This window comes from Capricornis sumatraensis, chromosome 2, assembly GCF_032405125.1.
Source record: "Capricornis sumatraensis isolate serow.1 chromosome 2, serow.2, whole genome shotgun sequence".
NCBI lineage: Eukaryota > Metazoa > Chordata > Mammalia > Artiodactyla > Bovidae > Capricornis > Capricornis sumatraensis.
Genome location: NC_091070.1, coordinates 26,416,214 through 26,431,371, shown reverse-complemented (window position 1 = coordinate 26,431,371; position 15,158 = coordinate 26,416,214). Strand labels below are relative to the sequence as shown.

General features: G+C 40.1%; 1 protein-coding gene across 1 annotated transcript in view; it reads right to left on the bottom strand.

Moving 5' to 3' along the window:
• Positions 1-4,654: 4,654 nt before the first annotated feature.
• The window catches only part of LOC138096073 (coiled-coil domain-containing protein 170-like), a 30,491-nt gene continuing 19,987 nt past the window's right edge, over positions 4,655-15,158 (bottom strand). The window contains exons 5-8 of the mRNA XM_068992168.1: positions 13,938-14,252; positions 7,011-7,238; positions 6,130-6,345; positions 4,655-4,816 (exon numbers count right to left, since the gene is read on the bottom strand). Coding sequence (XP_068848269.1) covers positions 4,655-4,816; positions 6,130-6,345; positions 7,011-7,238; positions 13,938-14,252 — 921 coding nt within the window. The remainder of the gene's footprint in view (positions 4,817-6,129; positions 6,346-7,010; positions 7,239-13,937; positions 14,253-15,158) is intronic.

Genomic DNA, 15,158 nt, shown 5'->3' with positions numbered 1-15,158 from the left:
TGGTGACTGCAGCCATGAAATTAAAAGACGCTTACTCCTTGGAAGAAAAGTTATGACCAACCTAGATAGTATATTCAAAAGCAGAGACGTTATTTTGCCGACTAAGGTCCGTCTAGTCAAGGCTATGGTTTTTCCTGTGGTCATGTATGGATGTGAGAGTTGGACTGTGAAGAAGGCTGAGCGCCAAAGAATTGATGCTTTTGAACTGTGGTGTTGGAGAACACTCTTGAGAGTCCCTTGGACTGCAAGGAGATCCAACCAGTCCGTTTTGAAGATCAGCCCTGGGATTTCTTTGGAAGGAATGATGCTAAAGCTGAAACTCCAATACTTTGGCCACCTTATGACAAGAGTTGACTCATTGGAAAAGACTCTGATGCTGGGAGAGATTGGGGGCAGGAGGAGAAGGGGACGACAGAGGATGAGATTGCTGGATGGCATCACGGACTCGATGGATGTGAGTCTGAGTGAACTCTGGGAGATGGTGATGGACAGGGAGGCCTGGCGTGCTGCGATTCATGGGGTCGCAAAGAGTCGGACACGACTGAGCGACTGAACTGAACTGAACTGAAGAAATGGTCTGTAAAAGAAACCCAGATATTTGGTGCAACGTGATCAAAGTAACAGATTAATTACATAACTGTATCAAGGTAACCGTTTGTAATCTGAGCGCCCAAGAAACTAGCCAAGTTCCTCAAGCAGAGACAGCATTCAACGGACTCAACTTGCAGGACCGGTGCAATGCTCCCCAGTCCTCCAGCCCTGCTATCTATGCAAACGCCCAGTCTCACTTCTCCAGAGTGTGGACGCCTACGAAGAAGTGTCCGCCCTCGTTGGTCACGTGGCATCTAACCCCAATATCTGCGTGGGGGATAGGACAAAACCGAGACTTGCAAAGCTGACCACCTGACTGGCCAACCTGGGGTTAACTAGAACCCTGACGGAAATCACGCAGTGTTCCAGCTCCGCCGGCGGGCAACAGCGGGCTGGGCTTCAACCCTGGCCAAGTATCAGACTCTCTCAACAGTCAGAGGCACGACCCAGACCCTCCGATTCAGTATCGGGCTGGGGACCCCGACACCAGTCTGAGGATGCCGGGACCCGAGAACGCTGGACACAGCCCCACACTCTGAAGCTCCCCACGAGAGAGCCTAGCCAGAACCCTCCAGGAAAAGACCTGCGCCCGCAGCCCGCGTTGCCCTCCCGTGCGGGCCAGACTGCTCTCCAGCGAGCCCGCTCCTCGACCCCGCCCCCTGCCCCGCCACCTACCGGCTGGATTCTAGGCTGATTCCCAGTTCAACTGGTTCCCCGCCTACACAAAGGTGCGATTTGGAATGGTCTTTCCACCAGCCAATCATTTCCTTCAGCCAGTCATCATCAGCTCCGTATCTCCCCCGCCCTCTTTTCTCTTTCACAGAGAAATAACCACAAAAACAAATGCTTCCGGCGTTCCTGCCGCTGAGGAATGCGCAGGCGCGGTAGTGGAATGGACGGTTCCAAAGGAGATCCAACCAGTCCATCCTAAAGGAAATCAGTCCTGAATATTAAACTCCAATACTTTGGCCACCTGATGCGAAGAACTGACTCATTTGAAAAGACCCTGATGCTGGGAAAGATTGAAGGCGGGAGGAGAAGGGGGGACGACAGAGGATGAGATGGTTGGATGGCATCACCGACTCAATGGACATGAGTTTGAGGAAGCTCCGGGAGTTGGTGACGGACAGGGAGGCCTGGCGTGCTGCAGTCCATAGGGTCGCAAAGAGCTGGACATGACTGAGCGACTGAACTGAACTGAACGCATTGGAGAGGGAGTTTGGCTACGTTCCCCAGTGGAATCTTGAGTAGAAATGCTGCACTGGAAGGTGAAGTCGCCTCTGCAGCTGCACTTGTCGCTAGGGTGTGTTGGAGCGCTGCAAAGGCTCAGAGTAGGGACTGCTGCTGCTGCTGCTGCTGCTAAATCGCTTCAGTCGTGTCTGACTCTGTGCGACCCCATAGACGGAAGCCCACCAGGCTCCCCCGTCCCTGGGATTCTCCAGGCAAGAACACTGGAGTGGGTTGCCATTTCCTTCTCCAGTTCATGAAAGAGAAAAGTGAAAGGGAAGTCGCTCAGTCGTGTCCGACTCTTAGCGACCCCATGGACTGCAGCCTACCAGGCTCCTCCATCCATGGGGTTTTCCAGGCAAGAGTACTGGAGTGGGGTGCCATTGCCTTCTCCGCAGAGTAGGGAAGGGGCACTAAAAGCCCTTCTGGGAAGAGGACAACAGGCGCCTTGCAGTGAGGAAGTTTCCTTGGGCAGTAAGTGCCTGGTGGCTGTACCTGCTGACTCTTATACTTATGTGGCCACAAGCTCCGTTAAACTAGCCCGAAAGTGTTTCTGCCACGATCGGGGATGCCTGGAATCTGGAGCTGAACTCACAAATCAGCTGGCCTTAAAACAGGGATTTTATTCTGGATTGACCAGATGGGCCTAATGCAATCAAAAGAATCCTTAAGAGAGGAGGAGGGAGGCAGAAGGAGAATAAGAGAGATAGTAATGTTAGAAAGACTTGGCAAACCTCAAGACCCTGGCTTTGAAGAGAGAAGGCAATGAGCATAGCCTGTGGGATTCTTCTAGAAGCTGGGGAAGATAAGGAAATGGATTCTCTCCCCTCCCCAGAAAGAACATAGCTCTGAGACCTCCAGAAATGTAGAATAATAAACATTTGATTCAGCCACAAAATTTGTGATAATTTGTTAACTGCAGCAGTAGGAAACTGATACACTGCCAAACTTTTCCAAAGTAGTTTTACCAATTCATACACTTAAACAGCTTTGAAAACATGCCCATATTTTACCCCACACCACATGCACTGAACTGGAATCTCCAGATAGGTCCAGAAAATGTATTATTTTAAATTAGATAATTTTGCTGCATCTTGAAGGTTGAAAATTATTTGTCTAAATCCTTAAGTCTAAATTCATTTCTCATTAAAGAACAGAGCGGCAGCAATTTGGTCACAGGATAAAAGCAGTTCTAGAAAAGACTTGTTCCAGGTACTGGAAGGGTTCCTCTCCCTCCTCCGCTCAGAGCTAACATAGCTGACCTTATACAGTGCTCTGTGGTTGAAGTTTCTATTAACACAATTCATAAAGGAGCCTTAAGACTAAGGACTCTGTACTTAAAGATGAATTTTCTTTAACATGCTTATGAACTGACTCTTTGAGACTGCCAGACCTTGCCACTGTTCACATTCATGGAGAACTTGACCCTGGAGCTGGTAGTACTTGCAGTTTCTCGGAAGGAGGAGCTGGAGGAAGGGGTCCGGCAGCTTGTCAGGCTCATGGGGTTGTGCTATCCTTCCAGCTCTTAGAAGCTGAGGCTGGAGCAGTCACCCGACAGACCCGCCGACCACTGACCCTGGGAGAATCCTGAACAAGAAGGTGGTTTTCTTAGAGCTTGGGCAGGTTGGGCTGTAGATGGAGGCTCTGTGCAGGGTGTCCCTACCTTTCCTTAAGGATATTCTTCAGAAAAAAGAGTAAGTGAACCTCTTACATTGCCTCCAGGGATCCTGGAATCACCTTACTTGGTAGTGATACCACCAACTGCTGATCCCCATTTGGCGACAAATTCAAAAGTCCTCAGAAGCCCTGGGCAGTTTTTATTAAAAATATATGTCATCAAAAGGAATGAAGAGTGAGCCAGTGTTCAAACTATAAGCTAGTAGGAGCTAATAGTTCAAGTACTTTCCTGACAAGTGTCAAATGTCAGTTTCCCTTTAAAATTTTAAACACTCCGTGGAATGCTGAGATCTTGTGGTACTCCAGAGTGCCTTGGCACACATTTGAGAACCATGGATATGAGCATTTTAGAAGTTCACTCATCTTTTCCTTGAATGAGTATTCAAGAGAATAATTTCTTCCAAAACTACTATAAGGTCCAGTGTAATGTCACTTCTTCCACCCTGAAGATCCCTCTAAAACTAAGCTCCACAGATCTTTTCAAATGAAAACAGCAGGCACTGGGCGTCCACAGGCCTGTCCAGATTCTGACCTGTTCCTACAGAGGACATCTTGGATAAATCTAAAACTATCTTGTAAGATGAACAGTTTCCTGTTCTAAGTAAAATTTAGAAATAATATATATTAAAACATCATTAACTTAAGAGATCTATCTACAATTAGGAAAACACTGGCAGACACTATTAACTAAGAAAAATAAACAATATAGTCTTGCACATTATTAATAATTCTTAATCAGTTTCCTACCTTTCAACATTTCATATCTGATTTTCAAACTCTCAGTTAATCAAATAGATAAAATAGATTCAGATTATAGACTGTAACTTTACCTAGATTCATAAGGGGGCAGAGCCCAAAAAACCATTCATTCTTGACACAAGCCATTAATGTAGATATGAATATTCTAACTAAGAGTTAATTCTGCTTAAAATACAGTTAATAAATATAATTAGACACTATACATTATAATAACAATCCAGACTAGACCACAAATAAATGTACAGAACATGATTGCAACAAAGAAAAGTGAATTGCGAAATATCAAAGGAGAGAACAGATTTAACTGAAAAGTTTCAAATGCATTTTATTCATAATGTAACCATATTCAAGATGCTAGAAGAAATGTCCATATTTGTGAGTTATTGTTGGCAGAAATTCTTTATTCATTATCCTGTCCAGTCTCACACTCAGAAGCCATCTTTGATTTGTCAGATGCTTCATATACTTGTATAATAAGCCTTAGGTGATTGATTATTTTCTTGTCTGCTGTTTTCATGTTAAAGCCCAACATCTTCATAATAGTCTCTCGAAAGTCAACAAGCTACAAAGAACCAACCCCCACCCCCCAAAATCAAGATATGTCATGAGTTTTGATCACCTTACTATGTACAATGAAATATTAAGAAATTTAGTTTTATTAAACATTTCTTTATGAAGTATAACATATTCTACATTCAAATGTATTTTTAACCTAAAAAAACTCTTTTATAAGAAATCTAAACTTACTTTTGTATTTTAAGATTTGTTTTTAGTTTTACAATTTTATAGGATAAACTTAATTTTATTGCTGCTTTTTTTTCATCTGTGAGGTAATTATTTTGGGGGCTTCTGATTTGCTGTAGGTAATAGAGTCCCTTAAGTACATATCTCTCCGCCCTTTCTCTATAGTGATCAACAGGAGAGCAGATAAAATTATCCATAAATCATGCCTAAGGCACAAGTAGAGACTACCACAGACTTCATTCTGCATATAAATGGGGATATAAATATTCTAAACCAACAAAGGCTAGTTCAGAACCCAAGCTGGAGTATGCAGCTAGTTTCCTCCGGTGTCCCAGATACGGGACAGTTCACAAAGGAGGAAATACTAAAAACAAGTCTGAGAACTGGTGGATCAGAGCACCGGGTGTCTGTGGAAGGAAAAGAAAGGTGCGTGAGAGCAGAAAAGGCAGCTCTAGAGGGCAAGGTTTCTGAGGAGGCTTAGTGATAAAGGAAAAGGAAAAAGCAAGCAATGGAAATTAGGGACTTACATAAACAAGAGAGTACTGCAGAAACAGACATCACATAAACCCCACCCCAAAATAAAAGGCTTGACTTCCTAAGTAAACTTTAAGAAGCTGCACTCACCACGTCAACAGAAGAGGGTGGTACTGAGTTAAGAAACCTAGTATGTAAACCCTGCACCCTAAGTACCCTAAAGTAGAAACACCTGAAATTGAGAAGGCAAGGCAATTAAAGGGATTTTAAAGTGAATAGATAAACGGCAAATATGCATTCAAAATTGTGATGAGAAGGAAATAGAAAAGCACTAACATCCAAACTGTTCAGGGCTCTTAAGACCCTTTCTTGAGATTCTCTCTCCTGTCACAGAAACTCTAACCCTGTGGCTGTCAGTCAGACAGAAGCTGACTGACAGATGCCAAGAAGAAATGGTGACAAAGACCTTATATTGAAGATTCCAGGTGCTGATCCATAGCCCAGGTGCATCTCTGCCTTCTCGGAGCTCTGGTTGTTTAACTCTGATTCAACAAGGCAATCAATTTTCTTTTGTCTAAGTTAGGGTAGTCTAAATTGAGGTGGGTGTTTATCACTTCAACTTAAAGAATTTTAATATAGTATTCAAAGAAAACAAACCTCTTCTTGTTTTCCCGGTACTTCTTTAAGTGTGCTCTTTGCTGTGCTGAGCTCAGGAGTGGCAGTTTCTAACATCTGATGGATCTTCTTTTTATCCCATCTTGCTTCTTGCTCGTCAGAGTCTACTGTAGTTTTCAGATCTGTTTCCATAGCTGCCTTCCCTTTCATTGCTTCAGCTTTTGTTAGAGACTCCCTGAGCTTCTCAACTGTTTTGTCCTATGAGGGTAGAGGTTGTGGGAAAGGGAGAAGACTACGATTAGATCTCAGAAGTCTAAGTAACAGGCGATCCTGATGCGTGGTAATGCATGCTTTTTTACTTTCTTCCTCTCTCTTTCTTTTTTTCTTTCTTTTTCTTTTATGAGCTGGCCATGTAGAAAAAGAAAATTCCACAATTTATGAATTAAGAGGACATTTCTCCACTATGTTCATCAATAACCAATAGTTAATGAGAACTTTTATTAACTAGGCATTTGGGATTTAAAGAGGTTTAACACACATTCCATGTCCCCAAGAGTCTTAGTTTGTGGTAATCAAGCACAGAAATAGAGAATAACTGGATACAGTAAGATTAAATATTCTTGATAAACTGGCAAAAAAAAGTTGATCAGTAAGTGTCTAGCGCATCTTTGGTTTCAGGCATAAAATGTACTTTCGAAATACTACAACAGAAGCTTGATGTCGTGAAGATCCAAAGATACTCTGATTCTTAAGATAAGTGGTGGATTTACAACATCTAACTTTATTATCCTATATGTTTCATATTATATATATCATTTTATGGGTGTAAAATAATTTTTAAAGTTCAATGAAAAACATACAGCAAAAACAGTAACAGAACAAAACTTAAGTGAATCTTTGAAAGCCTCATGTCCTTTACTTACTTTAAGGACATTTACTCTTGTCAGTTGAGTTTTCATATTTTTGTTTGACAATTTCAAGTCACTGAGCTGTTTCTGAAGTCTCTGAATTTTCTCCTCTAATCTTTGAGTTGTAACAGTCTGAAAATTCTGCTGAATATCCAGTAATGTTTCTTGCTTGTTGTCTTTCTCTAGCTGCTTGAATGTTTTGCCATGTTCATCCACCTGGGAAATCTTAGATTGAGAGTTTTCCTTTACAGAAATCAGCAGTATTGAAAAAAAGAAGCTATGCTTTAAATGGTATTCCACACTAGCATACCAGATCTACTGATAAATTACAGACTTAATTCTTATATAAATAAGATAGTTTTCATATTATAATATGCCTTATAATAATTCAGAAAATAAAATGTGACAGTCAAAGTGATGGCTCAGTGCTAACAAGGGTACAGTTAAGCAGACAACTTATAAACACCATGTGACAGCATGTATTAGTTCAACTTTTCTAATACGGTGTGATTAGGAAATAATAAAATATTTAGATAAAGATTCAAGCAAAAAGATATCCTCTACAACATTATTTATAACATGAAGAAATACAAATGTCAAAAAATAATTAAATTACATGTGATTAATTAATACATTTCAGATATTAAGAATTAATATATTTCTTTTGGGGTTTTTTTTCCTTAATATATACACTTTATTGAAGTTACAGTTGACCTACTGTATTTCAGGTGCACAGTAAGGTGATTCAGCTATACATATACACATATATTATTTTTCAGATTATTTTCCATTATAGGTTATTATAAGATATTGACTACTGTTTCCTCTGCTATACAGTGAACCTTCGTTGCCTGTTACATATCAATTTTTTTTTAATTAGAAATCTAGGATTCCATTCAGATTAATACATTTTTTATAAATCAAGTTTTCAAAAATACTTACTAAGAGAAAATGCTAATGATATAGTTAAATGAAAGAAGCAGAATGAAGAAAAATTATGCCTATCTCTGCTGCTACTGCTGCTGCTAAGTCGCTTCAGTCGTGTCCAACTCTGTGACCCCATAGACAGCAGCCCACCAGGCTCCCCCATCCCTGGGATTCTCCAGGCAAGAACACTGGAGCGGGTTGCCATTTCCTTCTCCAATGCATGGAAGAAAAGTGAAAGTGAAGTTGCTCAGTTGTATCTGACTCTTCGCGACCCCATGGACTGCAGCCCACCAGGCTCCTCCTTCCATGGGATTTTCCAGGCAAGAGTACTCGAGTGGGGTGCCATTGCCTTCTCCGATGCCTATTTCAGTTATGTTAAAATATTCATGAAAAATAGTCATAGTAAAATATACCTATATGTTAACACTGGTTATCTCAAAGTGGTAGAATTAGTGGCTATTTTAATCGTATCCTTTCTACTATTTTGTACTTTATAAAGTTGCTACCAGAAAAGAGAGACAGAGAGGTGCAAATTTAATAAAGATTCCACATATTTTCATTATACATTAATAAAATATATTTAAAAGAATCACTAGTTCCTCCAATAAGAAAATAGATACTCCAGGCAAGGCTGGTTAAAGAAGGAAAAGAGGACTGACCTGGTGGTCCAGTGGTTGAGAATCTGCCTGCCAATACAGGGGACACAGGTTTGATCCTTGGTCCTGGAGTATTCCACATGCATGGAGCAACTAAGCCCACAAGCCGCAACTACTGAGCCAGTGTGCTGAAACTACTAAGCCCACTTGCTCTAGAGCCCATGATATACAACAAGAGAAGCCACCTTAACAAGAGGCTTGTGCAGCACAACTAGAGAATAGCCCCTGCCTGCTGCAACTAGAGAAAGCCTGCACCCAGCAATGAACACCCAGCACAGCCAAAAATAATAAATAAATAAATACATTTTTTAACTTTTAAAAAAGGAAGAGAAAATGAAAATACTATTAGGAAAGAGAAACATACAAAACTAATAAACATAGATTAATTTTATAATGAGAAAAAAGTTACTTAAAATGTTATTACAAATGTCTTAATCCATTAAAAAAATAAAACAAGTAACATATTAAGGAATAAGAATGAGAATGGCACCATTTTTCTTAATAACACACTGGAAATCAGAAGACAATGGAGTAATGCCTTCAACTCTCTGTGTGAAAATAAAGTCTAAACCCAACTATCAACTGATCCTGAAGGTAAACAACAACAAAAAAGACCTTGTAATTTATTCAAAGAATTTTTTCCCTCCAAGATACCATTTCTTAGAAATCTATTAGAAGATGTGCCCCAGCAAAATAAGAAAGTAAATCAAAAGAAAGGAAGACAAAAGATTCAGTAAACAGTGCAACCTAACCAAGAGATTGGAGAAGAAAAGTCACAGGATTATAGCTGTGCCCAGGCCCACAAAGCAAACAGTCCAGACTGATGCAAGAGAATTAAGGAGTCTGGATGAGAAAGAATGGGAGACTTTTGTAGATTATAAGATCATCTGACATAGTACTGGGGAAAATTTAATAAGTGAATGTTGAAAATTATACATATGGAAATACAGGAAAACTATTAACTCTAGGAAAAATAACACACATTACTACAAGAAAGGAAATGTCACAAGAGTATAATACTTGGCATTTTGTAAACATTATTTAGTGTCATAGTGAAGTAAATGCTGATTATGGCTTTAGCTAAAAATACTGATATAGCTATACTGGGACGATAGAAGGTGGAGGGGGAAAGAGATAAACCTTCATCTATCATATAATAGGAAGTCAACAGATAATGTCTAAAACAAATAACTCAGGATATAGCAATATAAGGGCTTCCCTGATAACTCAGCTGTTAAGAATCCACCTGTAAGGCAGGAGATCCTGGTTCAATTCCTGCGTTGGGAAGATCCCCTGGAGGAGAGCATGACAACCCACCCCAGTATTCTTGCCTGGAGAATCCGCCTGTATTGAGGAACCTGGCAGGCTACCGTCCTTGGGGTTGCAAAGAGTTGGACATGACTGAGCACTGAGTAAGCACAGCACAGCACACACCAATATAAGCAAATTATTTAAGAAAATGGAGTTTACTACCAGAAGCAATAGCTAAAATGGTTAAAAGTAGTTCCCTCTGGGAAACAGGATAGGTGGAAGTACAGATGTGGGCTGCTGCTTTTCAATAGGAGACTCGTGGTATATTTAATTTTTTTAATATATGTATGCATAATACATATATATAAGTATAAAAGATAAAAACATTCTCCTAAATAACTGCAGCTCAAAGAAGAAATGACAATTAATAGAAAAATTATAAACATTTATAAAATGTAGTGAAAGAACTTTATATAAAAACATACTGAACAACTTACAGAGGAATATTTACAGCCTTTGCTGTTTTTATGAATTAAAACAAGGGAATCCCCCCCTGAAAACAAGCATATTTACATAAGGAAAAATAGAAACAAGGGGTATAGATTTAATAAAGATACCATATATTTTCATTATGTATACATCAAAACTAAACTGGTAAAGTGTATATAAAAAAGAATCATTAGTTCTTTGGAAAGATAAAATAGATGTCCCAGGCAAGTCTGGTTAAGGAGGAAAGAGAGAAAGTAAAAACACACAATATTAGAAAGGAGAAACATACAGAATGGGTAGATATAGAAAACATGAAAAGAATTCTAAACACTACTTTGTAACTCAGTGGCAATAAGTTGAAAACCTAAAAGAAACACATTGTTTCCTAGGAAACAATATAATATTCAACTGTGTCAAGAAAACCCTAGAACTCTAGTAAATTATTGGACTTAATAAGTAAATTCAATAAGGTGGTGCATGCGTGCATGTGTGAGCTCAGCTGTGCAGTCGTGTCCAACTCTTTGCGACCCATAGACTGTAGCCCTCCAGGCTCCTCTGTCCATGGGATTCTCCAGGCAAGAATACTGGAGTGGTTTGCCATTTCCTTCTCCGGGGGATCTTCCTGACCCAGGGACTGAACCCAGGTCTCCCGCATTGCAGGTGGATTCTTTACATCTGAGTCACCAGGGAAGCCATTAAACTTTTACATACTGAGGAAACTTCCTGGTGGTCAGTGGATGGGACTCAGCACTCTCGCTGCCAGGGCCCTGGATTTGATCGCTGGTCAGGGAACAAAAATCCTGAAAGCTATGTGGTGCGACCAAAGGAAAAAAAAATACGCATATACTGTATTGAACTCATACATTAATTGAACACATTTAGAACTCAATCCCATAGAGAGAGGGGGCTTCCCAGGTGGCGCTAGCGGTAAACGATATGCCTGCCAATGCACTAGATGCAAAGAGATGCGGGTTCAATTCCAGAGAAGATCCCCTGGACTAGGAAACAGCAACCCACTCCAGGATTCCTGCTGGAAAATTCCATGGACAGAGGGGCCAGGTGGGCTACAGTCCCTGGGGTAGCCAAGTAGAACACAATTAAGTGAGCGCACACACACCCACCGTAGAGGGAGAAAGCACCGGTGTGGAAATACATACGTATGAACAGACTTATTTCAGCATTATTTGTAGTGGCATAAAAAGTACGAATAAGAGAATGACCATCAATAGTTCTTAATAGGGAACTGGTTAAATAAGTTATATATATCGTATGGAATATTATGCAGCTGTAAAGGAATGAGTTAAACCTGAATCTTTTGATCTAAGGAAAGACCATGAAGTACTTATCAAGTAAGATGAGTATTTTGACTAGTACAGTCCCAATTTTGTAAAAATGTCAACATTTACATATATGCATATACTCATATATTTCCATAATCACTGCAATAGTTATAGAAGATATAGACACACTGGTTACTGAGGTGAAATAGGCAGAAAGAAGGTTAGAGAAGATTATCATTGTTTTCATCAAATATTTTAGCATGGTTTCAAGGGTTGTGGAAAGCATGTGCTGTTTATACGTTCTTAAATTTTAACATAATATATTTTACAATTTTTATGTGGAAATGAGTCATTGTCAACTACATTTTCAAGAGCAGAGGTAGAAGCTGGATTCATCTGTGTGCTCTGGAGTGCATTGCCAATACCACTTTACCAAGTGCTGGAAGGTTTTAAAAACTGAGTGATCAAACTATATGGGATCAATGAATGAATGAATGGATGGAATGACAGACTCAAAAGTGAGTGAGTGAATTTATACTCTGGGGCACAGCAGGTATAGAAATAGTATAGCATGGGTATGGGTATTACAAGCAGTTCTGTGAAGAGGTAGTGAAATAGAATCAAAATCTCCTGAAAAACATCCTACCTATTCCCATTCCACTTTTAGGATTGACTTTATAGATGCAGAGAAGCAAAAAATAGAAAAGGAAATGGTCTATAAGGTAATTATTGAGGAATTTTACCAACAGCCCCTTCCCTGACACAGTAGCTAAAATTCCATCTTTAGAGAGTCATTTCTTTGAATTCATTTCCCTCTAATCTTTTCAAAAAAGTATATTAAGAAGTACATTGTTTATTAATGTATATGGAATCTAGAAAAATAGTACTGATACACCTCTTTACAGAGAAGAAATGGAGATGCAGATGTAGAGAGTGGACTGGTGGACACGGTGGAGAAGGAGAGGGTAGGACAAGCTGAGAAAGTAGCACTGACATATATACACTACCCTGTGTAAAACAGGTAACTAGCAGGAAGCTGCAGAGAAGGCAATGGCACCCCACTCCAGTACTCTTGCCTGGAAAATCCCATGGGGGGAGGAGCCTGGTAGGCTGAAGTCCATGGGGTAGCAAAGACTGAGCGACTTCACTTTCACTTTTCACTTTCATGCATTGGAGAAGGAAATGGCAACCCACTCCAGTGTTCTTGCCTGGAGAATCCCAGGGACGGGGGAGCCTGAGCTCCCCCTGGGCTGCCGTCTATGGGGTCGCACAGAGTCGGACACGACTGAAGCGACTTAGCAGCAGCAGCAGGAGGAGAAAGGGATGACAGAGAAGGATATGGCTGGATGGCATCACCAGCTCAATGGACATGAGTCTGAGTAAACTCGGGGAGTTGGTGATGGACAGGGAGGCCTGGCATGCTGCAGTCCATGGGGTCGCAAAGAGTTGGACACGACTGAGCAACTGAACTGAACTGAACACTAAGTTACTAAATAGATGAATGGGGAAGATGTTTAAGAAGACTCAACATGTATAAGCTGGTTTTAAAAAAAAGAAAGAAACGTTTGATATACAAAAATAAGACATTTTAGTGAATACTGAGATATAAAATAGTATAATGAATTTTAAGAGAGAGAGTGTAAAAAGATTGTAACTGTACAATAAGCATACTACCATGCAGCTAACTGCACTTACTAACACACTGAATTTAAGCAATACCTATTTTCATTTGAATGTTAGGATGAAGAGTGATGAAATTTTACTACAATAATTTGAACATAACAGGAGATATATCTACTTGAACTTGCTGGATCAATCTTTTGATAGACTTGACCAGTAAAATCACACAAATGACTGACTTGATAATTTACTTCACTGCGCTGACTAAACTGACCAGTGTTTGGTCATGACAGAAGTATTATGCTCACCACACCACTATTTTTCAGCTAACATTCATTGAGCTTACACTGACCTGTACTAAGCATTTATTATGTATTAATCCATTTAATCCTTACAACCATTCTGTGGTACACAAACTATATCCCCCCAAACCCACTCCCACTCCTGCCAAAATTTACAAAACCGAGGCACAGAGAGCATAAATAACCTGCCTAAGAGCACACATTCGGTAATCGCAGAGCTGGAATTCATACCCGGCCTCTCTGCTCTTAAATCCACTCACTATGTTACCCCTATTGAGATAATGGACATCTTTGTCCCTCTTATCACTATAGTAATAAAAATAAAATCAGAGCCACAGGGTTTACCAAATCGACTAACGTGAAAATCCACATCTTAAAACTAATTTGAAAGAGGAATTCATCTGTCGATACACTTACAGACTTCCAAGATTGCTCATTTGCACCAGTCTCCAGAATGCTGCCTTTCACAGCTTCCCCTATGGCTGGTGTGGGTTCAATACTGTTGCTGGGAAGAGCAGACTGTTGACTGAGGAATTTCTGATAGTGGGATCGTGCTGTTTTAGTTTCCCAGTTGTATGAACGTGGAGGTCTGTCTAACTCAGGTATTTGTTTTTCCTCACGGATCAAATCTTGTTGACACTTATCCCAAATTTTCTGTCCATCTTTTGGTCCTTCAGAGTGAAAAGTGTTGTCTCTCTCAAAATTTTTGACCAGGATAGCTTCATCCTTATCCTAAATATACGAACACATGTGTTAAACTTCTCATTTAGAATTTAATATCGAGACATCTATTTCTGTCCTTTTGAAATATAAGTATAGTCATAATACAGAACTTGGGGAGAAAAGGCTTTCTATATAAACAAAGAGTTACAGAGAGACAAGCGCATACTCATAGGAGTAAACTAGAACATCAACAAGTATTAAAATACCTCTTGGGGGGCATGTGGGAAAGGCAAAAAAATTGATGTTATGGAGAAAGTATTTTGAGAACAAAGGAAGTTTAACTTAGACAAGTAGCTAACCAACTGCTCCAGTTTATGAAGGAGCTGTTTACAGAATATTTTGAGATAATAAATATAGAAAAGTGAAGTGAAAGTGAAGTCGCGTCTGACTCTTTGTGACCCCGTGGACTGTAGCCCGCCAAGCTCCTCTGTCCATGGGATTCTCCAGGTAAGAATACTGGAGTGGGTCGCCATTTCCTTCTTCAGGGGATCTTCCTGACCCAGGGATCGAACCCAGGTCTCCCGCATTGTGGGCAGACGCTTTAACCTCTGAGCCACCAGAGCCCTTTAATAAATATAGAAGGAATGATAGAATATCACAGCTCAGCATTTGGTTCTCCTAACAAAATAACTGATTCAGGCAAGGATCATCAATCAATGCTAAGACTATTAAGTGAAAAGTTGGCAGGGAAATGGATATTTTCATAAAGACTTAATTATGATTATAGAACATCATTTAATAGTAACAGCTTTGATAATATAAGACCACAGATAAGTCACATTTCTTTCCCCCAACCTATCCCTTGTAAGCGCCCTGCTTTCATTGTAAACAGGAAAAAATAGAAGATAACACAATACTGCTCCTTCACCCTACCTCTCCCAGGAAGATTCTGCCTTTATAAATTCTTCTTTTCAC